The sequence below is a fragment of the Chrysochloris asiatica genome, unplaced genomic scaffold (genome assembly GCF_000296735.1).
Source record: "Chrysochloris asiatica unplaced genomic scaffold, ChrAsi1.0 scaffold00129, whole genome shotgun sequence".
NCBI classification, from domain to species: domain Eukaryota; kingdom Metazoa; phylum Chordata; class Mammalia; order Afrosoricida; family Chrysochloridae; genus Chrysochloris; species Chrysochloris asiatica.
This window is the reverse complement of record NW_006408647.1, coordinates 5,837,479-5,862,071: the sequence shown is the minus strand read 5'-3', so window position 1 is coordinate 5,862,071 and position 24,593 is coordinate 5,837,479. Positions and strand designations below refer to the sequence as shown.

The 24,593-nt window shown below is 42.6% G+C and overlaps 1 protein-coding gene across 1 annotated transcript in view; it reads left to right on the top strand.

The window, feature by feature from the left end:
• HADH (hydroxyacyl-CoA dehydrogenase) overlaps positions 1-23,524 on the top strand; it is a 70,594-nt gene extending 47,070 nt beyond the window's left edge. Inside the window, exons 4-8 of the mRNA XM_006869325.1 lie at positions 5,136-5,262; positions 9,392-9,481; positions 15,466-15,538; positions 21,819-21,935; positions 23,273-23,524. Coding sequence (XP_006869387.1) covers positions 5,136-5,262; positions 9,392-9,481; positions 15,466-15,538; positions 21,819-21,935; positions 23,273-23,391 — 526 coding nt within the window. The 3' untranslated portion in view covers positions 23,392-23,524. The remainder of the gene's footprint in view (positions 1-5,135; positions 5,263-9,391; positions 9,482-15,465; positions 15,539-21,818; positions 21,936-23,272) is intronic.
• Positions 23,525-24,593: the final 1,069 nt, after the last annotated feature.

Below are 24,593 nucleotides of genomic sequence, written 5' to 3'. Positions count from 1 at the left end.
TATAATTCCATGTACCATCAGTTAACAGTATTTCTCTCTATCCACTTTAGCTTTGAAAAAACAAAAATACTTAGGAATATGCAATTTACACCACCAAAGGACACTTTCTGCAAGTCTGCCTCCTGACCACCAGCTCTTTCTTAGTCCCTCTCTTCCCATGAATCTAGAGTCCTCAGCTGCTCCTTCTCTCCATGTCCCCATCTCTGCCTCTTTTCTGGCCTCGCTGCTTCATAAGGTCCTGCATTCTGCTTGTGCTCTTCTCCCTTGATGGTCCTAAGGTCCTCTGTTTCTGGACTGTAAGATTAACCACTCCCCTGTTTTTGTTACAAAACTTCTACCTTTACAATTGTGACAGTAGCAAATAGTCATGATAACAGTTATTTACTATCGAATCATACAAATCTTATCCCCATCTCTTTCACCAGACCCATCTAGACTAGATGAAAACTATTCAGTGGGGACGCTTTCTTCCCACCGCATACTCTTAAACTAAACTCCCTCTTGAAACCTTGTAAGCCAGTCACTTGATGCCTTTTATCGACCCCTCTTTTTAGGTAGCCAATGTCTACATTGCCCATCCCTATCTACCCTGTATACAGAGCAGATAGCATTGATACTTGATGTGAAGACTTCTTCCCTATCTGTTGGTATTAGAGTTACTACCTCCATGAGTATAGGTCAGGTTCATGAAATTGTAGCAATTTACCCTTGTTTTCTCTATTTAAAAAAAAAAAAATTGTGATCTTCCTTTAGTCGAGTTCTGATTATTGATTATCAAGCCATCAAGGCTAGGTCAAATGGGTAATTGTCTGCAAGTTTGGTTGTTCTTGTGCACTTCCCCTTACTTCATAGCAGCTGGATGCTTCACTCTCAGCATTAGCCCTCTGTGGGTATGTCCTTGTCCATGGGCTCAGGTGTCCCCAGGCCTCACCACACTTTGGACCAACCAGCCCTTCCTCTTCTCTCTCTCATTTCCAGGTCAACAGGAGTCAATGGACTGTGGTTGAACTCAGACCATTTCTTCATTGCTTACTGTCTTTCCCCCTCTTCCACTCACCAGTAGACCAATTTGGTCATCAGCAAGCTTACATGCCTATTCATGTACTCCCTTTGAGTTTTAGTCTTAGAGGGGAGTTTGTCCTGAGGAACTTGATTGCTTGTCTTGATGGCTTCCTGGAAAACAGCAGTCATGTTGACATTTTTGTTTTGGGTTTTTCTTTGTGATCTTTCTTTGAAGATATACCTTCTGTTGCTCTAACTGTTCCACGCTGGTCTGCTTGTCCTTGTTAGTGGGAATGTACCACCTCATAAGGTTCTGCATGGGACTCAGGATTCCACGTAAGGTCCTATACTCTGCAAAGGCTTTGCACGAGGCCTATTTCACTGGGCAAGTTCTAGAACCCCTTTTAGTTATTCCAATCAGTTATAGGCTGAAGACGGGACTACAAGTTTGTAATCATGTTTCCCAATATTCCTTTCTTTCCCACTCAAGTGTTTATTTTATAATAGTAGGCAAGGGAAACCAATATTCATAAGACAGTCAAGCATTTTAGTATTATTTCCCCTCTTCAAAATATTCCTAAATCCATATATCATAGAGCCCTATTGTTCCACGGTTGAGCATGCATCACTATTTACCTCTGCCCCACTTAGGCCATGCAAATCTGTCTCAGTGTTCCCCTATCTATCTTGTACTTCCACCTCCTCCCCCTTCTTGTATTGCCCTCCCCAACACCCGTACTAAACCCACCACCCCAACCCCACTGTTTTGGTTGCCTTATATTCCATTAATTTTTCCTCCATTTAAGACAGTCTATTTTATCCTGTAATCTACCTGATCTCACCACCTGGATCTCTGTTCCTCTGTGTTTACCTTATTTCACATTGTATTTGTGTTGATCGTAGACTGACCGCCAAGATCCTCTGTTCTTATAGTTTTATTCTGTTCTTGACTCTTCCGTTTGTCCATTGAGTTCAGGGTGATGCTGCTACATACGTCATTCTCTGGTTGTTATCTGTTCTTGTTGGTTCTCAGTCCACAGAACTTCCTTTAGGATGTTTTTCATAGCAGGATTTGCTTTGGCAAAATCCTTTAGCTTCTCTTTATCCTGGAATGTTCTGATGACACCATCGTATTTGATTGACAGCTTTGCTGGGTAGAGGATTCTTGGTTGGCAGTTTTTTTTCTTTCAGGGTTTTATATCTATGTCTCACCATCATTGCCTTCTTGCCCACATGGTTTCTGCTGAGAGATCTGAGCTTAATCTGATTTGCTTGCCTTTGTATGTTACACTTCTCTTTTCCCTAGCAGCTTTTGGGATTCTGTCCTTATTTTTGATTTTGGAGAGCTTGATTATTAATATGTCTTGGTGATTTTCTTTTAGGGTCTGACCTTTCTGGTGTTCATTGAGCTTCTTGAATTATTATCTTTTCACTTTTCAGGATGTTAGGGAAATTTTTTTCCAGCACATATTCAACTATCTCCTCTATGGACTTGTGTGATTCTTCCTGTTCTGGAATGCCAATAATTCTTAAGTTATTACTCTTCATGATGTCCAACATGAATCTTAGGCCTTCTTCAGATTTTTTTAAATCCTTTTTTGTGCTTGCTCTTCTATCTTATTAGTGTTGAGAGATTTATTGTCTAGCTCACTAGTTCTGGCTTCTAGCTCTTCTATCTATTCTACTCCTTTGCCCTTTCAGGGTATTGTCCATTTCTGATATTGTGTTATTAATCATTTGGACCTCTTACTGTAGGTTTTGAGTTGTTTCCAGTGCTGTATGTATCTTATTTGATTGTTCGTATAGCACTTTCCTGAGTTATTCCTTATTTTTCTCAACTCCATTGTATAGTGTTTTGATAAATTTTATAATAATTTTTCTGAACTCTTTCTCAGGCATTTCTAAAGCTTGCCCATCTTCCATTATGGAGTGTAGGTCTACTTCCAGCTCATTTGCCTCTGTCACTTTATCTCGTTTCTGGACATGTGCTGATATAGTCATCTGCTTCTGTTATTTGGGCATCTTCAGGGGTTATCTGTAGCCTTAATACTTAGATGGGTGTGTATTTTGTATTTTTTATGCTTTCTGATTGCCTCCAGGTAGATGTGATCAGGAGGTGGGCTTCCGTAATCTGTAAAATAACAGTTTCTTTTCTTAATGAAAGTGTGGAGCAGCTGGTAGCACAGTCTTGGGTCAGGGTTGCCCCTGCTGCCTTTGTGGGCTTTACACACCCCCAGGCACTTTCAGGGTGTGGGGCTAAAGGTGTCGGCCATATACCTTGTTACTGGCAGAGGGTCTTTCATTGTTGATCTGTGTAATGGGGGGTAGTTTATATTATTTACCCCACTGTCTTTGAAGTTGTTTGGGAAAGTAATGACAGCGAAGGGTCTTAAGTAGATCCCTCAGTCTCATAGCAGCTGTCTTTTATCTATTGCACAGGCTTTTCCTTTCACCTCACTCTCCTCTCCTTTTTCCAAATTACTTGTTTCCACTGCCTTTCTTAAGGATCTCTAGTAGCATAGTGGTTATGTATCAGGCTGCTAACCTCAGGGTCAGCAGTTCAAAACTACTGGTTGTTCTTCAGGAGAAAGATGAGGCTTTCTACTCTGTAAAGATTTACAGCCTCAAAACCCTGTACAGGGTCCTCACTATGAGTTGGAACCGACTCCACCGACTTCATGGCTACTGGTGGCTACCTGATCATTATTTCTGTCATACATTGTCTTATTCTGACTTCTAGTCCCAAACAAGTCACAAAAGAACACCACCACTGCCTTTCTTATGGACTTGGAGGAGAATATTGAAAGTGCCATGGGCTGCCAAAAGAACAAACAAATCGTTGGAAGAAGTACAGCCAGAGTACTCCTTGGAGGCCAGGATGGCCAAACTTTGTGTCTCATACTTTAGACATAGTGTCAGGAGGGACCAGTTGCTGGAGAAAGGATATCATGTTTGGTAAGGTGGAGGGTCAGAGAAAAAGAGGAAGACCCCAGTTGGCAAAGTGACAGCATCAGTGGGCTCAAGCATGGCAACAATTGTGAGGTTGGCCCAGGACTGGGCAGTGTTTCATTCTGTTGGTGCATAGGGTCACTATGAGTCGGTACCGACTCAATGGCACTTAACAACAATAACAACTGCCTTTCTCCTTCAGTTTCAAGCAGATTTTGGTTTTGCAGAATCAGTCCTTTCTCTACTGTGACCAGGTCTGTGCTTTTCTAATCCACAAGGTGGCGCTATAGGAAAGCCTAGAAGTTATGTGTGTTTAATGTTTAAACATTTGGTGGTGGTAGTTATGTGCTGTGGAATTGGATGGGACTCCTAGAGACCTTGCACAGGGTTTCCGAGGCTGTAAATCTTTATGGGAGCAGAAAGCCTCATCTTTCTCTCGCGGAACAGCTGGTAGTTTCGAGCTGCTGACCTTGAGGTTCACAGCCTGATTTGTAACCACTGCGTTACCAGGGCTCTAGTATACTTACTGTTTATTTGGTTTGAGTCAGTAAAGATTATTTTTTAAATTAATAATGTAACATTTTGTAGTACTGCTTTTATAAGGGAATTTTATAAGCAGAAAACCTTGAAAGTGTTATCTGTCCTTTCCCAAAACTACCTGTGTAACCTGACAATTTCTTTTTGAACAGTGCTAGCTTTCTTCTGTTTTAATTTTTTTTTTTTTTCAGTGGAATAATATAAAGCTTTGCGCTTGGGGGTAAGAGATTTGAGTTCATGTTTACTAATGAGATGTTTCTCGTTGAGGGTTCAAGTGTTTCTTTACGGTTTTTGTTTATGTGGGTTTTTGTGCTGCATCTGGTTTCCCTTCACTAGCCTTTGGTGACTTAGAATTTTCATTTTGTGACAAAGGTTAAATAGCTGCCTCATTCTTATGTACCATGGTAACTAATACAAGCAGAGAGGAGCTATTGGCAAAGATAACATACACCCGGGGGACTGATAACTTTTAAATGGTTTAATTTAAAATTTCAAAATGTAAATTAAACCATGGTCCCTTGACTTCAGTCTCTTGTGTAAAGATGTGTCTTTCTTCCAACTTCCTCCAGGTCAGGACAGCAGACCTGCTGTGCATGCCTTTCAAAGAAGAGACTCATTCCAACCCTTTACCATTTTTCTCTCTGCAGACACACGATCTTTGCCAGCAACACTTCCTCTTTGCAAATCACAAGCATAGCCAATGCCACCAGCAGACAAGACCGATTCGCCGGGCTCCACTTCTTCAACCCAGTGCCCGTAATGAAACTCGTGGAGGTCAGTGGGTACCTGTGAACTCTGCTGGTGCTCTCAGTGCTGCTTTTCCGAGGGGCACGGGCCCTGCCATCAGGGGACTGCATCCGCTTGATTTTGTGGCTGGCTAGAAGGTTGTCCTTCTGCATGTGTTTCTCTTGTCATAGTCTGCTTTTCTGGAGCTAAAGGAAAACCTGTGTTTTGACCAGTGATGTCTAGGAGGACTGTTAACTTTTTGTGTAATGTTATTGCTTGTGTCAGAGCTGGTGGGACATCATATTGGGAGGACAACCTGAAAGGCCACTTGGTTGTGGAGAACACAGAAGGGCAAACCACAGCATGGTAATCTCATGAAGGCTGTCAGTGGAATTCCTATTAGGCTGACCTGGTTCTACACAGAAGCAACTATACCCTAGCCCCAAGCAACAGTGCCTTGGTATTGTCCTCAGATGAGGCACGCCTCCTGTGTTGTGATCACAAGCAGTAAAAGCAGATAAGCACTTGACTTCAAGGTAAGTTTGAACTGCTAGGTTGGCAGTTCAAGCTCACCAGCTGCTCCTTGGAAACCCTATACAAGGTCACTATGAGTGGGAACTGACTTGATGGCATTTAACAATAACAACAATAGCCTTTAACCTCCTGACCACAGCCAGAGAGGCAGAGGGAAGTGGCCAAGGGGAGCTGCCCCCAGCATTCCTGTTTGGACTGCTTCTGTTTAATTGCTTGGAGACGGGGTTATGAGGGAGATGGAGTCACAATAGACAATTTGCACCTGAAATGTGGCAACTTGCCTTTTACAGGGGGCTAATTACAGGGTCTGAAGAGCAGCCGCTATTAAAGTAGCATTTGTTCAGAGGTTGAGGAGTTATTGCCGTGCGAAGTGTGGGGGACGCTGTCCATGTGGGTGATGTGGAGTCAGCAAGCCTCCTAGACTGGCTGTGGCCTCACGGGGAGTGGGTGTCAGGGTCTGTTTCTTCTTCAGCGTCCTTTTCTCTCCTTTTTCCCCTCCTTACCACCCACAGAAGAAAAATTGACTTCGACTTTAATAGTGGCTCCATTCTCTAATCGTTTTCTCTCAAGTGGCAGTTGGCGCCATCTTGCAATTGAAATTTGTCTGTTCGGCTAACATTCCTCCCCAGCTTCTTTCAATTTACTCCTGATCCCTAAGGCAAATTTTGGAGACATTGGGAAAAAAAACGAAGGGGCAGGAAATGGGAAATAGAAGAAACAACATCTATACTTTTATGCAAAGAAAAATTAAAAGTAGCAGAATGGCGTTTTTAACATTTCAATACCTAGGGACAGATTAATATCTTTAGATATCATATTTTGTTCATGCTTAGGCTTATTTTTATAAGACCTTAGATTTAGAGAAGTTTTAGATTTATAGAAAAGTTGTAGAGGAAGTGTGAAAGTTCTCATATGTATCCTTTCTCTCCTGCACACTATTTCAAAATGGACAAGGGGGCTTCAAAAAGTTTGTGAAAAAAATCCCAGTATCTTTTAATTCCATTTGGCCTTGAACTTTCAGAAGCAACCTCATATTTTTAAATTGAGTACAAATTATGTAGATTTATTTCACACTCAATCAGCTGCATTTATCTGCTAATGTCCAATCATATCTTTAGTCTTTGGTTTAGTTATTGTTTAGCAAATGTTACCATTTTCTGGAAAATATTTCATAAAAGGGCTCTTCTGCATTTAATCTTTCATCTTTAACTTCAGCTCTTGTGTATGTGGCATTGATGGTGAGTGCCCAAGTAGATTGTACTATAAGCTGTGGGGTGCCTCTCCTTTACTTGAGACTGGACTCAGACATTTATATGTGTCTATGTTGTTGTTAAGTGTCATCCTGAGGCTTTAAATCTTTGCAGGAGCAGAAAATTTCATCTGGCTTGAACCACAAACCTTGTGGTTTGCTGTATTGTATGTAGTCTGTGCATGTGTATGTACATATATATCTGACTCACAACAACCCTGTGTAGAGTTTTCAAGGAGCAGTTGGTGGGTTTGAACTGCCGACCTTGTGAATCACAGTCCAGTGCTGATCTTACAGCACCACACTAGGAATATGTATATGTGTATGTATATATATATATATACATGTAAACTTTCGGTTGTAACTCTAAACTGAATCACTATATTGAATGAATGAATAAACATGTATCTCCTTCTAGACAACAACAACAGAAAACCTTTACTAATGTAGCAGCTCTTTGTCCTAGTTCAAGTTCTTTAGTTCTGATGGAAACTTCTTAGATATCTTTTTGTGCAAACTCTCAGATTGCTGCTTGATTTTGTACCCTAGCAGAGCAGTTTGTGGTCCATCTCCTCCTGCTCTTCGTCTTTATGGTGCTCTTTTCGGTTTTCACTAATTGACTCGTTTAGTGTCATCACGTACCACCACACCCCAGCCTGTGATCACATTAGAACAGGACTGGTAATAATCCTCTTCATTATATAGTATACCTTTCATCCTTTACAGACACTAGCTCATTAAACCATACAGCCCTCTTACAGGGGAGGATGTATCAAACACTATTATCCCCATTTCATAGTTGAGAAGGCAGGCATGGAGGGCTGATTTGACTTGTCTACGGTTGTAAAGATGCACAGAATCATATGTGTTGGAAATAGCTCACCAGCACCTTAGAACAATACAGTCACATAAAGGGTCTGGTGTTGGAGCCAAGCCTATTGCTCTGTCTCTGGTTAAAGTTCCCTGTAGTTGTTTTTAAGTGCTGTTGAGTAGGTTACAACTCAGAGCAGTCCTGTGTAGGGTTTCTAAGGAGTGGCTGATGAGTTTGAACCACCAACCTTGTGGTTTAAACCGACCTTGTAGTCCAGTACTTACCATACAACACCACACCAGGACTCCTTACTGGTGACATGAAATTTTCTTACTGACATGCAAATTTTGGATATAAAATGCCTCTCTCCATTTGTGGAAATTTCATGCCCAGCGAGGTGAGTTCCTAGGTGTGAGGGCTGTCAGGTGCTGTGCTAAATTGCTGTCTCCTGAAGATCCCAGCAGGCTGTACCCTTGTACTGTACCTGCATAGAAGGCCAGGAAGGCTGACAGGAGCCTTCTGAGGTGCCTGGCAGAGAGCAGGTCCACCCATGGGCCCGTTTTTCTGTAAATGTGGGGAGAGTATGTTCGGAAGCCCAGTACACCTGCTGGGCTGTTATGCATCTGTGTGGGAGAGGGGAAACTAACAGGCATGACGGTCATTCAGGGGCCTCAGAGACCTGGGACTTGAGTAAGTCACTCCATCTCTTAGAATTCCTTCTCATCTACAAGGAGCTTCAGAAAGTTCATGGTAAAACTCTTTCCATCCCATTTTCCACAAACTTTTTGAAGACCCCTTGTTTTGTCGTAACCTCCAGGGCCTGCATTCTGTGAGATGAGAATAGGAACAGAAGTTTAGCGTTTCTTTCTTTTTCCTCCCTTCCAGAATACTCTTAAGCACAAGCATCCTACCCAAGTGGACTTTGACTTTCCTCCCTGAAATAATTGACAAAGCAACTAAAACTAACAAAACCCAGCCTGTACCGAGCACTTTACTCCTTCTTCAGAAGACAGATGAGGCTTCTGTAAAGACAACAGCCTTGGAAACCCTATGTTCTGCAGGGTCACTGTGAATTGGAATAAATTCAATGGCTGTGGGTGGGGGGTTTGTTTGTTTGGGTTCATTCATCTATGGAACTGCACTTAGTGCTTTCCCATGACTCTCACCCACCTCACTCCTCACGGTGGCTAGAATGACTTCAGTTTCCAGAACCATGCTCAGTGTTTCACAACCAGCTAGTAGTGTGGCTGGATTTGAACCCATCTGTCTCAGCTTGTTAAGTGCCATGGAGTCGGTTCTGAAGCTGTGTCAATGACAGGCCTGCAAAACTACTATACACACACACACACACACACACACACACACACCCTCTTTTCAGCCTTTGTTTTGTATGTTCTTTACTGCTCCATTCTGATCAACGTTTTGTTTCTGGCTTGAGATCCATACTTTTGTTCTGAAACTAAAACTTTTTTTTTTTTTTTTTTTTGACTGTGTGCACCTTTTTGGTGGAGGTTATCTCAGACATGTCTTATTGAGATTATTTTCCTGCTCTCATATTATTGTTCTCTGCATTGTATTTCCAGGTCATTAAAACACCCATGACCAGCCAGAAGACATTTGAATCTCTAATGGACTTTAGCAAAGCCCTGGGGAAGCATCCTGTTTCTTGCAAGGTAAAGTATGGGTAGCTTGGGAAGGGGGTGGCCTTCCTGAAGCCTGGTGAGCAGCAGGGCGGGCGCTACAGACCTGTCGGCATGCTGTAGAAAGCAAGCTGCACGTGTGCTCGCCATGCCAGTTTACCAGGAGGGAAACCTGACTCGTCAGCCATGCGTAAGGCCATGGGGCGGGGGTAATCTGACAGCTGAATGGTGTCCAGGACTTCAGTACAACAAAAGATATGGGACTTCTCTCTGATCCTGGCTTTTGTCCATTGATGAGGAGCTCCATTTATATGTGATTTTTCTTAGTCCCATCAGCTTTGGCTTCTCGTCCTGGCCAGTCATAGCATCACTATGTGGCAGGCGCAGCCTGGAGGGCACATGGAGTACTATCCGTTAGGGTGCTTACCACCTAACACAAGAACTAAAGTTAAAGAATAGAAAATTAAATGGAGAAGGGCACTTTTACAAAACATTTTCCAGAAAATAGTTACTTTTGCTAAACATTAGCTGTTGACAACCAAAGTCTAAAGACATGATTGGACATGATCAGATAAACATGGCTGATAACAACATAATTGAGTATATGGTAAATCTATACAAGTTGTCTTTAACTTAAAAATGCAAGGGGCTTCAAAAACCTCATGGACAAATAGAGTTAAAAGATAATGGGATTTTTCCACAACCTTTTTGATTGAAGCCTTATGCATTTTGAAAAAGTGTACAGTGGAGCGAGGAGACAGGTGAGAACTTTGATACGTTCTCCACAGTTTTCCTCCTAGTGGAGTCCTGGCGTGGCACTGGACTGTTAACCGAAAAGTCGGCCATTCAAACCCAGTAGCTGCTCCTTGGAAAGCACACACAGGGTAGACAGGAATTGGAACTGACTCACCGGCACCTAATACCAACATTGGAAAACTGGGACTACACTTTGAGAAAGCATGTTACAGATGGAAGGGAAACGGTGGGTGAAGAGAATACATCACCCTACTCACAATAGTGCTGCTGGAGCTGTGTCTCAGTAAGAAACATCATCAAGTGGAAGGGAATGCTTGACCTCCAGGCTCATTGTTTTAGTTCTTAAGATACCCACTTACATGTAAACTCATTTCAGTTGTTTGAAATGATAACCTACTTCCTTCTGATTACCTTTCCTTTCTCCATTGGCTTTAGTTCCTTTTCAAAAAACAGTGGGACTATGCTATTGCATCATTTTGCAGTTTTTCTAAAAGGGTCAAAAATGCCATACCATTACTAAATTTTTATAAATAACTCCTCTACCTTTTGACTATGACATTATTTTGTTTTTGGTGAAAATACATTCATAGTTTCAGTAATTGCTTTTTGTTGTTGTTAATTACCATGAGTCAGTTCCAACTCATAGGACCCTGTATTGTGTTTCCTAGGCTATAGATCTTTTTTTTTTTTCTTTTTTTAATTTGTGAATTGAGTAATAGTTTACGTGGGAAAACATCAGTTTTACACGGATAGTTTCACTGCAATGATTACAATCCCCTCCGTGCATCATCATTCAATAGTATTTGCTTCTGTTCCCTCTGGGTTGTTTTGTTGTTGTTGTTGTTGTTGTTGTTTTGTGTGTGTGTGGTGGGGGAGAGGAGACATACACAAAGACACTCAGTGATATATAATCATTTAAACAACCAAAGGGCATATTCTCTGAAGCTGTAAATCTTTGCTGGAGCAGAAAACCTCATCTTTCTCTCTGAGTGGCTGGTGGGCTCCAACCACTAACCGTGTGGTTCGCAGTCCAGTGCTTATGCTATTGTTACATGTGCAGAATTGACCATGATCTTTTATATAATGTGTTTCTTCTCTTGGCATCCTTTTGCTTTCTAAACTGTTCTCAAGTTTGAACTCAGTATTGTATTAACTCTTGGCAAATCATATGCTCATGAATTGTCTAAATCATCTATCTGTTCATGTAGACCCCAGTAGCCAAAGAGAACAGGTTTGCCAAGCCTAAGAGAGTAGTTTGTTATTATTGGGTCTCATTTTTGTAATGCTGTTTTTTTGTTATTTTGAATCTGGGTTTGAGAATGTCACATTAATAACTGGATACTACGATTGCATTTTCTTGCCTCATTTTGCTTTGTTAGTGGAAGAAGTAACAGTGTTAGAAAGAACAGCAATACGTAGTATGTAGGAAGCTAGGTGTAAGAATGGAAGTGATAGGAAAGGCCAGTGCTTACCTTCAGCAATCTCATCATAAATCTTGGAGCATGATGACCCATTCCCCCATCATAGCTACCAGGCAGCTGCGGGGCTGGGAGCTCATCAGTTTTACACCATTTACAACAGAGAGGAAGAGTTCTGGAATGATGTGAATTGCCCGTGTTACATCGTTCTAGAACGCTTCCTCTCTGTGATTCCTGAGGGCTTCTCAGGAGCCTTTCTGGCTCAGTTATTTCAGCTCTTGAACCTTTAGTAAAGTATAACAACCTCATAGGTCAAAAGTCAGGAAACTTTTTCTGTAAATTCTCAGATAGTACAGTAAACCTATTAGGCTTTGTAGGCCATGTAGTTTCTCTTGCAGCTGCTCACTTCTGCTTTTGGAGCACAAAAGTTGCTGCAGACTGTAGAGTTGAACGTGACTGTGCTCCAGTAAAACTTCATTTGTAAAATCAGCTGTAGGCTGGATTTGGTCTTGGGGATTATAGCTTATCAACACCTGACATAGAAGAATGCTGTCAGTATGCCCTGAGTACGTACTTCTTCATGGTGAGGTGTCACAGGGAGAGCGTGGTATAAAGGTGAGAGGCATGCACATTGCACTCAGCCCAATTGGGTCCTTAGTAGCAGGGCAAATCACTAGCCTCTCTGTGCCTTCCATAGGGACAGTGATAGTACCTGTCTCACATGGTGATTGTGAGCAGTAGATAACTTAATTTTGTATAGTACTTACAAGGGGGCTTCAAAAAGTCCATAGAAAAATGGCATTGAAAGGTAACGGAATTTTTCCACAAACCTTTTGAAGCACCCACATAAAACAGTGCCTGGGACTTAGCATCCCACCCAGCTGCCATCAAGTAGATTGCTACTCAAATAGCAGCCTTTTTATAGGGTTTCTGAGACTGGTAATCTTTACAGGAGCAGACAGCTTCATCTTTCTCCTAAGGAGCTACTGGTGGGTTTGAACTACCGACCTTGTGGTTAGCAGTCCATCGCCTAACCCACAGCACCACTAGGGTGCTGTGGGTTGTTGTTAAGTGCTGTTGAGTCGATTTTAACTCACAGCAGCCGTATATATAGGGTTTCCAAGGAACACCTGGTGCGTTTGAGCTTCCGACTCTGTTATTAAGTGCTGTCACGTTGATTCTGATTCATAGTGACCCTATACAGGGTTTTCCGAGGCTGTAAATCTTTTTCCCATGGAGCAGCAACCTTGTGGTTCGAAGTCCAGTGTTTATCCTACAGAGTCCAACCCCTTGGGACATAATAAGTACATTCAGTAAGACACAGTAAATAAATAAGTGCATAAAAGATTATGAAAAATTTCCAAGACTTATAATTATATCAAGGAGCTCTGGTGGTGTAGTTCATCCTCACGGTCAGCAGTTCAAATTGAAACTACCAGCCATTCCACTGGATTAAAATGAGGGTCTCTGCTCCCATAAAAATTTACAGTCTCAGAAACCCTATACAGGGTCACTGTTGAGTCAGAACTGACTCTACAGCACATAACCACCACCTCCATGATTATATCAATTAAATTACTTTATAAAATGATCATGTCTCTATATATTGTTGTTGTTTAGTGCCGTCGAGTCGGTCCTGACCCATAGCAACCCTGTATAGGGTTTCCAAGGAGCGGCAGGTGAGCTTGAACCGCCTGCCCTGTGGTTCAGATCAACTTTGCAGTCCAGCACATCAACTTGCAGCATCACACCAAGACTCCTTTATATATAATCTCACTAGTATTACAAGAGTGCCTTTCTCTCTGCATCATCAAAAGTTTTAGGTCGAATAACAAAGGCAGAAACCCTGATGATATGAGTGGCAGAAATGCTGTTTAATTCTAACGGAATATTTTTGTGTTTCCTAATGAATAAATAAGTTGTGAATTTTAGCACTTTTTACTGCATTCTATGAGCTCTAAGGATATTAGCTATTATAAAAAAAGCAGATATTTTCTGAGGCTGTTTTCTGACTTTTCATCTTTTATAAGCTGTTCTTCTTGTTCTACCCTGAGTTTTTACAATGAACTTTTTGAAGTTGAAAAGCCTATTTTTGCCTCTGTTTTAAACATACATGGAGTATGCTTAAATACATGGAGTCCTGGTGTGGCACTTAACAGCAACAACAAGAAGCATGGCTTGATGAGTATAATCCTGATTTGACTGACAAGGCTGTTTTGTACATCTCCATAGTCTTGTGCAGGTCGGGGTCTAGACTGTTGCAGTTAGTGTAAAGCTTCAGGAGGAACCTGTCTTGTCATTTTTACTGCCTGTTTACATAATATGAAGTCATGTTGTCCACAGAAGTAATCCATGAACTTGGTCATCTTTATTCAAATGTTTATTGAGTGCTAAGATGAGGCTTTCTGCTTCTGTGAAGATTTAAAGCCTCAGAAACCATATACAGAGTTGCTATGAGTCTAAACCTGAGTCTAAACTGACTGAACTGTACTTAACAATAACAGTATGCATTAGAAATGGAATTCAAGGCCCTGGGTGAGGATTTCTGTCCCAAGAAAAATCAGCCTTTTGACGAGTAATTCCAAGCCATTCCACTTGCTTTTTAACCAGCATTATTTAATTGGCTCCGGGTGTGCTGCTGTCGGAGACGCATTGGACTTCGAACCACAGGGCTGGGAGGTTTAAATCTACTAGTTGCTCCTCAGATTTACACCCTCGGAAACCCTGTACAGGGTCGCTATGGGTCGGAACCGACTCGACGGCACTTAACAACAACAACAGTTGCTCCTCAGAAACCGTATGCAGTGTCGCTGTGAGTCAGAACTGGACTCAACGGCACTTAACAACAACATCTTAATTGATATAATATATTGATAAGGAGGAGACAACATTTACTTAGTGGAAATCAGCTTTCTCAAATACCAAAAAATGACTTGCACAGCCTTCTTCACAGGCACCCAAAAGATCCCAGTAGATCAAATCCAATCCCAAGTTGTCAGGAGAAGTTATTGAGTCTCCATGAGAAAGAAAGATCTGTGTGTCATACAGTTGTCTCTAGGGCTGCAGGTCTTAGGTGGTGTGCTGGGAAAGGTGGAGAGCATTCAGTAGGGATCTGCTCTGTGCCCCTACCTAGCCCAGTTGGATTATACTGGACTATGCACTGGAGCATGAGAGAATTCTCAGCAGTCAGAGTGGCCCAAGGAGCCTGGAAAGTAGCTCTCCTTTGAGGTCTATTCAAAACAGAGCATTCCTTTTTCTAGATGGCTAAAAGGGATGTGAGAGAGGACAGGAGTAAATTCGCTACTGTTGACTGTAGGCTGTGTGAATGTCATTTGCCTGTAATTATCACAGTCACTCTGGGAGCAATCACTTATACCCCGAATTCACAGAAGAGGAGATTGAGCATCAGAATGATGCATGGTCAGACTATTAGCGCTTGAGCCTAACTCCTGTAGTAGGGTAAGCACTGGGCTGCTAACTCAAAGGTGTTTGGTTCAAACCCACCAGCTGCTCCTCAGAAACCCTATCCAGGGTTTCTATGAGTCTGAACCCACTTGACAACACTTAGCAATAACAACCACCTGTCCCCAGTGGTCCCTCTGCCTTGATCTGTGATCTGGGGTTTGATTTTCCTGGTATCAAATAGCATGATTGTTGGATAAATTTTCATGTGAGCTAGAGATAAGGCTGTGCTGTGTTGGCACGTTAAAACAAATTTTGAATAGGAATAGCATGTTCAATGTGGATAACATGACACAGGGTGAAAAGGGCCAATCTGGTCCCTTGACAGATGCAGTTGACTAGAAATTCACTTGTCTTTCACTTTTCTCTTTCCTAAAACAGGACACTCCCGGGTTTATTGTCAATCGTCTGCTGGTGCCATACCTCATGGAAGCAATCAGGCTTTATGAACGAGGTAGCTGTCCCAAGTTGGCCGGGAACTTCAGGTCTCAGCTGCCTGAGCAGTTGCTACGGTGTCTTTAGGAAGGGAGGATGGGGAAGAGTAGAGGAAGGAGTGTGTGTGTTCTGTGTGAGTTTGGACCTTACCCCTCTGGACTCCACTGACCTGTGTCACCATGTTCCCAGGATCCGGATCCCCTGGGCTATTTGGGACCTCACTAAGAGTCCTTATGTGGCACTGTAGGAGAAGTGCAGGACTGAAAGGTCAGCGGTTCAAACTCAACCAGTTCCCCTGTACAGTGTCGTTATGAGTCGGAACCGACTCAACAGCACTTAACAACAACAACAGGAAGTCCCAACCAGAGCCATTCCACGGCCGACCTGGATTTCTGTTGTGGAACTCTGCTTTCAATTAAAAGATACACTGCTTCACAGGAACCAGGCATTTATCAGTCACTGGGCTAGGTGAGCTCTGACATTCCACAAGGCCCTAGATTCTCTGACAGTATGTGAGTGGTGGGAGTAAGGCACAAGGATGGTAAGTGACAAGGCTGGCCTAGGAGCCCTCTGTCCTTTCTGAATAGGACTGCAGTGCACCTTTTTAAAATAAATAAATAAATAAATAACCCTGGTATAAAATTTTTTCCTCAAAAATTGTTGATTGACAAAGAATAGCCTTCCTTGTTCTAGAAATACAAAGTTTGGGGCATGTCCCGGGGCTGTAAAATGACGTGTATCCTTCTGTCTGCCTTCTTCCTCGTTTCTCCGGAGGTACCTCTTCTGGCTGCTTCAAAGGTGTTAACAACAACAGCAACAAAAAATCCTTACTAAGACTGTATAAACAGCAAGTGTAATTGTTTTCAATTACTTCATTCACAAATGCCTGCTCCTGAGAATGTCACTTTTGAAACAAAACATTTACACCAGCTCTTCAGGGAGATAAAAGCGCATTTGCTTCCTCAAAATCTGCTACAGATATTAAAAGTTTGCTTTGTGGTTTATGGCAACAATTGCCTCATTTTAACTCCAAGATCAAACCAACATTTCTGTATTTATCAGTCAACAGATATGCCTGATTACACCTCAAAGGCAGTGTGAAGCATTTTTGCCCTACCTTGAAAGGCATTTAAAAAAAAAAAAAAATGAAAATAAATGCTGCTACAGTTTAGAACATAGCATGTGGGTGATCCCCCTCTGAATGGTGTTTTTCTCCCAGAACATACTGTCACTTTGATATATTTTCAAACGTTCATGTATCTGATTATAAGTTGGGAACCATTTTCTTATCCTCTGCTTCTCTGGTAGCGAAGAGGTTACAAGTTGGGCTGCTAACCTCAAGGTCAGCAGTTTGAAACTACCAGCTGTTCCGCGGGAGAACGATGAGGCGTTCTGCTCCCATAAAGATTAACAGCCTCAGAAACCCTGTGCAGGGTCGCTATGAGTCAGAACCGACTCCACGGCACATAACCAACTACCCAATTGCTCCCCCCAGCAGCAGCGGTCCCTTTCTAAACAGGTGCATTCTCTGAGACCCTCCCCATCCATCTGACCTCTGTGAGGTGTGATGGGAAGGGCAGTATCTGGCCCCTTTTTGCTCGTGAAACTGACAACGGAGTCCTCATTGTTGTTTCCTTTGCCTTCTGGGGGCCTGTGAACCAGCACATCCTCTTCAGAGGGGGCTGGGCCTCATGTCTGAGCTGGGTGCTGCTTTTCAGTAATTCACAGTAAGCTTTCTTTCGACTTTTTAGCTTGCACCTCAGGTTTCGTCCACGTACCTCTGCTGCCTCTCTGTTTCTCCCCATTTCAGCCGACACTTGAGAGTGCTTAGTGACATGCCTGCCTCCCGGTCTCCATTTACCTGCTGCTCAGCTGCTCTGAGCGTCAGTTCCACATTGAAACCTGAAATTGCCTTAGGTGCTTTCTCTCTTGGGTGCACATCTGTGCACTGGCCACTTTTGATTCATTCCTGTCATGCCTGTTCCATCTTTTCATTTCTTACCTTTCCAGATGCCAGTCCAGCTGCCCAAGCTCTTTCAAGCAGCAAAGGAGCTCATGTTGTATGTCCTTCCAAACAGGTATCCTTTGTAACTCAGTCTTCTTCCATGCTTGCAGGAAAAGTGTTGTCACAGAAATATAGGGCACACATCTAGGGCTGAGCATGCATATTTTTACAACCTCTGTAGTGTGAACACTGTGACGTCATTTAGCCCAGCCTTTCCCGAATGCACTGGGGAGAAAACCTTTGTGACAACACTCTTGATGTTCCCAGGGTTGTGGAGTGCTCCACCAGCACATGTTATCAAGTGCTGTGCTGTCTAGTGGAGACTTCTCGTACCATGTGTGCCATATTAGAGGAGAGAATCATTTCAGCCATGGACCAGTCAGGTCTCCTGTAGACTGAGCAACTTTTGGGACGCCACAGGACCTTCCAACGAGTGCTTCTGGACACTCCAGTGGCGGCTCATCAGCTCTCTCTTTCCACTGCCCTGACTTCTGCTGTGCCATGGCTTCTTTCTCAGTGTCCTTCAGCTTCTGTCCTTGGTCTCATTCATTCAGAACAATTCTTTATCTCTGAGGGCCTGCTTGGTGCAGTTACCCACTTTTGTTCCTATGGGCAGAGCTCTCTCTCCAGACCTTTTGAGTAAGCTCATGCCCAACAGTGGACTTGCCGCCCCTGTCAGTCACCCACTGCAATTGGTCAATCTGGCAGCGTTGGGGGACCACCTGGCTAGCTCTCCTCAGGAGGGCTGTGCTGATGGCAGCCCCTGGTAGTGTATTGAGCCTGTCTCCCATTCACTGCATGGTATCTTGCTCAAGACACCCTTGCCAGACAACCTTCTCTCCTCACTTTGTGCCCCTGCTGAGTCGCTTTCACCTTTCTCACAGGCCCCACCTGAGTTTCCTCAGTGTCCAAACTGGATGTCATTGTTGTTGTTATAACTCACTGTATGCTTTTTCCATCCTCATGGGGCACTTGTCACTATCTTTGCTGCAGCATGTGCTTTATCATGGTGTATTGTTTTCTGGGGCAATGTCTGGGCCTCCTCATCGCTACACCCTAAAGTGCTTGATGAGTAACTGTTGGTGAGTAAAGTGGCCGCACTCCATTTCTGCTCCGTGGTGTGAGACCAGTTTGTTGTTACTGCCAAGAATGGCTGATAGGTGGTGCTGATGAGCCAATGGCCGTATGTCTCAGGTCCTGGGTCCTAGCCTAGAAAATTTGAAAGTTCACTGAGAAAGCTTTTCTTTGTTGTCCAACATTACGGACTCTCAGCCTGGGGGAGAGGGAGTTCCCTAAGGTTGGTGTAGAATTCTGTGTGCATGTGCATTGTTTTCTGGAGAGTGTCAAAGTCTCGGAGAAATAAATAAAGAAATTGAGGAATTATTAGTCTAAAACATGACATGGCATGTAACCCATGCTTAACAGCAGTCTGCACATGTGCATTTTGTTTCTCTTTATTTTAGTCTTTGCAACTGTTTCATTTTGTAGTACTCAGAACAGAATTTTTACATTTTCACTAACTATAAAACTGATTGGAATCCTGGTGTGGCGTGGGAGGATAAGCACTTGACCTCAAGGTGGGTTTGAACTGCAAGGTTTGCGGTTCAGTCACCAGCCAATTCTCGGGAACCTTATACAGGGTCTCTGTGAGTTGGAATTGACTTCATGGCACATAACAACAACAGCATGAAACTGGTTAGATTTTTCCATAATATGCTGTGTCTTAACTCTTTTTTTGAAATAACAATAGTCTCAAATGCTTCTCTGAATCGCAGCCCTGTCACTAGGGCTAGAATTCACTGTACTGTCCCCTCCGTGGATATAAATTTGGTTAAGTAACTAGTTAACTGGAACCATTATATAATCAGATTTCTGCCCCCAAGGAGCTTGCCATTTTCATGAAAGGAGACAGAACATAATAAATAACATGTTACACTCCGATCCGTGGTAGTGGAGAAAAGTAAAGTCAGTGGGATAGCTGGGAGTCCTAGCCTAGAGTTCAGCAGTTGTAGATTTTTTTTTTTTTTTTTTGTCTTTTATATACAAGGGGGTATCAAAACACTCATGGGAAAATGGAATTAAATATAATGGAAATTTTCCATGAACTTTTGAAGCCGTCTCTGATCAAACAAGACTTGAGCAGAAAACTGAAAGAAGTGGGGTTTGGGCCATGTAAATATCTGAAGGCAGAGTCTTCCAAGCATAGGGACTAACAGGTGCTAAGTGGCTGTGAACTCCAGTGTTCTGGTCATAACACCATGGAAGTCACCTGGGTCTAACGAAATATTCTGCGCCCCACATATGCCATGTTCCGTCTCACACCTCTTTGGCATGTGCTTCCACTCTGTCTGGAGTGTCCTTCTCACCTGCCCTACACTTGGGAGTCTCTTCATCCATGAGTGCTTGGTGGTTTATGTGAAGTTGTGGCAGTTTGCGTAAATCTCTCTCTCCCCTCACACAGAACCTTGTGAATGTTAGTGAATTTCAGTTCTTGTTAGGTTGAAAGTTTTGATAGACACACCTGAGTCCTCACTGTATCATGAGCTCTTGAAGGACTTGTCCTGTTTTTCTTCTTTTCTCTCTCTTTGCTTGATACATATTGTCATTGTTGTGTGCCACCGAGTTGGTTGCACCTCATAGCAACCCTGTATAAGGTTTTCAAGGAGTGGCTGATGAGCTTGAATAGCCATCATTGCAGTTCAACCTGACCTTTCAGTCCAGCGCATTAATCCTGAGTGCCACACCAGGACTCCAAGTTCCTAAGTCAAATGCATCAGTTCCTCTATAGTATTCCTTATTCATTGTCCACACAAATCTTTGTAGGGGAAGGGTTAGAGAAATAGAAATGCTCTCATAAGCGTATAGATCTAAATGAAGGATAAATTGAAAAATACTAGTTTCACATTTTGGTATTTTTTTTTTAAATAAAGGTTTCTATGCTTTTGTTTAACAGTACTTTTTGACTTACTTTTGTATAGGATCATCCTTTGCTTTCTTATAGCCTAAACTCAGACCATAATTTTCAGAATTCTCTGGTTGACTAATTTATGCAGTACTAGTAATGCTACTCATAAAAACTAATTGGGTAGTATTTTCATTTCATCACCTTGAACTACCTTGAAATCCTTTGGCTTACATTATTATTTTATATACCTTGATAAATACGGTCTTTATAGATGTTTAAGCAGTTCCTGCTCTTTGTGCCCTAAAAGTCTGCCATTTTTAGGTACACAATCCTATCTGAGTTTTTTAGCATCCTCCCCCCCTCAGCTAGCTTTAGTATGGTAGATTACTATTTTATGTTGAAACAAAATTCTGGATAGCTACTGTTAGATTGTTGTTGTTTTTAGGTACTACCAAGTCGGTAGTGACTCTGTGAACAACAGAACGAAACACTGCCCGGTCCTGTGCCATCCTCACAGCTGTTATGCTTATGCCCATCGCTGCTGTCAGTGTGCCAATCCATCTCTTTGGGGGTCTTGCTCTTTTTCTCTGATCCTCCACTTTTTCAAGCATGATGTCCTTCTCCAGGGGCTGGTCCCTCCTGAAGTATGTCTACAGTATGAGAAATGAAATCTCGCCATCCTGGCTTCTAAGGAGTATTCTGGCTGTACTGCTTCCAGGATAGATTGGTTTATTCTTCTGGCAGCCCCATGGTACTTTGAATATTCTCCTCCAACACCACAACTCAAATGTATTAGTTCCTCTATAGTCTTCCATATTCATTGACCAACTTTCACATGCATATGAGGCTATTAAAAATACCAGGGTTTGGGTCAGGAGCACTTTAGTCCTCAAACTGGTACTGTTAGGTTGTTGCTGTTGTTACGTGCTATCGAGAGTTGGTTCCTACTCACAGAAACCCTATACAGGGTTTCTGAGGTGTGGCTGGTGAGTTTGAACCACAGACCTTGTGGTTAGCAGCCCAGTGGTTGTCCTACAGCACCACACCACATTACACCCTACAAATCTTGACAGAGGCAGACTGCTCGTCTTTTTCCTAACAACTTGTGGGTTTGAAATAACAACCTTTTTTTGGCTTCGCAATTCAACACGTAACCTATTATGCCACCAGGGCTCTGTGAACCAGGTAGCCATGCTCTAGAATTAAGCTCACGGTGAAATAGCTGTGAGTATTCCATGATCTCTTTAGCTTGTACTTGGTGACCTCTTTGGCTTGTATTTCCGAGATGAAATCTCACCCCAGTCAGAAATCCTGACTCTAGGAGTTTTTTTGATTCAGAGAGACTTGAGGGAATGATGGTGGTGACACAGAGCTGCCCTTTCCTCCCAGGTGATGCATCCAAGGAGGACATCGACACTGCTATGAAGTTGGGAGCTGGGTACCCCATGGGCCCATTTGAGCTTGTTGACTATGTTGGACTGGATACTACAAAGTTCATCTTGGATGGTAAGAATTGGAATTGTCCATTTTCTGTCTTTTACTGAGGTGAGGTAGTATCTGTGGACTATTTAAAACAGAAATTGTCATGAGTCTAAGCAGACCATCATGAGTTTATTTCTGTGCTTCACCAGCTTACGGGTTCAGGTTAGATGCCACCGAGCCGGTTCCAACTCATAGTGACCCTGTATCAAGTTTCTGAGGCTTTTTAAGTCTGCATGGGATCAGAAAGCCTCATCTTTCCCCGTGGCATAGCCAGTGGGCTCACACCATGGACCTTGTCGTCCACGGTCCATTGCTTATCCTGTGGAGCAACAGTGCTCTAAATAGATGGTGGTTGTGTAGTACCTCCTAACAGGATAACCTCTTTTATTTTAAAATAATTAGACAGTCACAGGAAGTTGCAAATATAGACAGGTATTTGGTGTTCTTCACTCAGTTTTCCCCAGTGGTTACATCTTATATAACCATAGTATATAACACCAAAGCCAGGAAATTGACATTGATATAATGTGTCACTTAACACTTGGTATTGGTGTAGCCTCCAGTGTAATCAAGTACGTAACGGCTTTTGTAAATGTGCCCATTTTAAGAAGCTCTGGTAGCGTAGTGGTTACAGTTAGGCAGCTAACCTCAAGGTCAGCAGTTCGAAACTAACAGCTGTTCCGCAGGAGAAAGATGAGGCTTTCTGCTCCTGTAAAGATTTATAGCCTTGGAAACCCTATGAGTTGCTATGAGTCAGAACTGACTCCACAGCACATAGCCACCACCACCACCATTTTAATGTAGTGATTCTGAAGATGGCAAAAATAACCATTAAAGCTGGAGTGAAGTCAAATGTAGCTCACTACTTAAAACTCCTGAAGTCACATATGGCTTATTACTACCAAGTTTCATGAAGAATACTTGCATATTTGAGAGAACTGTGAAATGACATTTTGAATCTTACAAGGATATAAAATAACCAGCAGTAGAACGTTCAGATTTTAAACATGTATTCTGAAAGTTGTCTAAATATGTCACTAAGGAGCCAAAAGAAATTAACTAGCTCTGCTAATGTTTTGGATCTTCTGCAAACTGAAGTATGACATCAGTGATTATCAAGAATGCCCTGGATAAACAGGAGGGCCCTCTGAGGCAGGCCTCGAGCCTCACTGCCTCGTGAGCAACCTTACTAGGGAGATGTGACTGGGCCAGCTATGCCTGAGTGGGCCCACATCTGAGGGGCTCTCCCACATCAGAATAGAAGCTCTTTTCTCCAAGCTCTGTCAGACTTGCCCTGGGAATACTAAGGCATAAAAAGTAAATGCAGGACTTTGTCCTAAACGCTTTCTTTCCTCCAATAGGGTGGCAAGAAATGGATGTAAAGAACCCCTTGTTTCAGCCCAGCCCAACCATGAATAAGCTGGTAGCAGAGAAGAAGTTGGGCAAGAAGACTGGAGAAGGATTTTACAAATACAAATGATGCACACCGTCTCTGGCTCCTAGGAGAGCCCGTTTAAGCGTGTACCAGCCAGCTGCCCAAGTGCCCTCAGGAATGCTCTCTGGTCAGATATTCTCTCACACCACACAATCTGTTCAGTGTGCATTTTGATTGTGTCCTGTCTGAAGTCATTATTTACATTAGTTACATTAATAACAGATTTCTTCGTTTAAAACGAATTTCCTTTTTTAGCCTTTTCATTTGAGTATTTCTTAAAAAGCTTTATATACCCTTGGTGCCTTGGAGCAAACATTTCTTTTGAATCTTTTCATTTTTGTAAACATGTGCCTGCGTTCATTTGTGAAGGAAAAAGCCTTCCTCTGAATGCACACTGTTTTCATCATTGCCTCACAAGAGAGTCCTGAGCCATTGAGATATGTTCTGTCTGTGAAATGTGTCTGAGAACATGTACCGGCAGCTTCAGGTCTTACCCGGCATTCTGGGCAGGACAGAGATGTTTTGTCTTTATTCATCTCAGCATCAGGATGCTGCTGCTCGATTGGGAATATCTGTGGGCTGCGTTGACAGGAGAGGTCTGGTTTCATGGTCATTCACATCTGCAATCTTAATGATTACTGTCGCTTTCCTTTTTCAATATCAGTATATTAAAACTGCCTATAAATTGACTTTGATATTATGTAATCTTCTAATCTGTAAAATTTTAAATTGAAAATAAAAATATGTGTAATTTTGAATCATAATTAAGTGTTATGAGTTGCTAATTAGAAGCTCTGGTAGCATAGTGGTTACGAATCAGGCTGCGAACCTTAAGGTCAGCGGTTCGAAACTACCAGCTGCTCCGCGGAAGAAAGATAAGGCTTTCTACTCCCGTAAAGATTTACACCCTCAGAAACCCTGTACAGGGTCACTATGGGTCGGAACCGACTTGATGGCACTTAACAACAACAACAATGTAAGCAAAAGCTGTGCTCTGCCTTTTTTGACTCAGTATTGTTATTTGGAGTCCTGGTGTGGCACTGTGGGTTAATGCGCCAGACTGCAAAGCCGTTTGAACTTCAAGGTGGATGGTTCAAGCTCACTAGCTGCTCCTTAGAAACCCTATACGGGGTCACTATGGGTCGGAATCGACTCAATGGCACTCAACAACAACACTGTTATTTTAAAGCAACAGTGTTCGGAAAGGAACTGTAGGGGACGACATTCATGGATTAACCTGCCTGTGT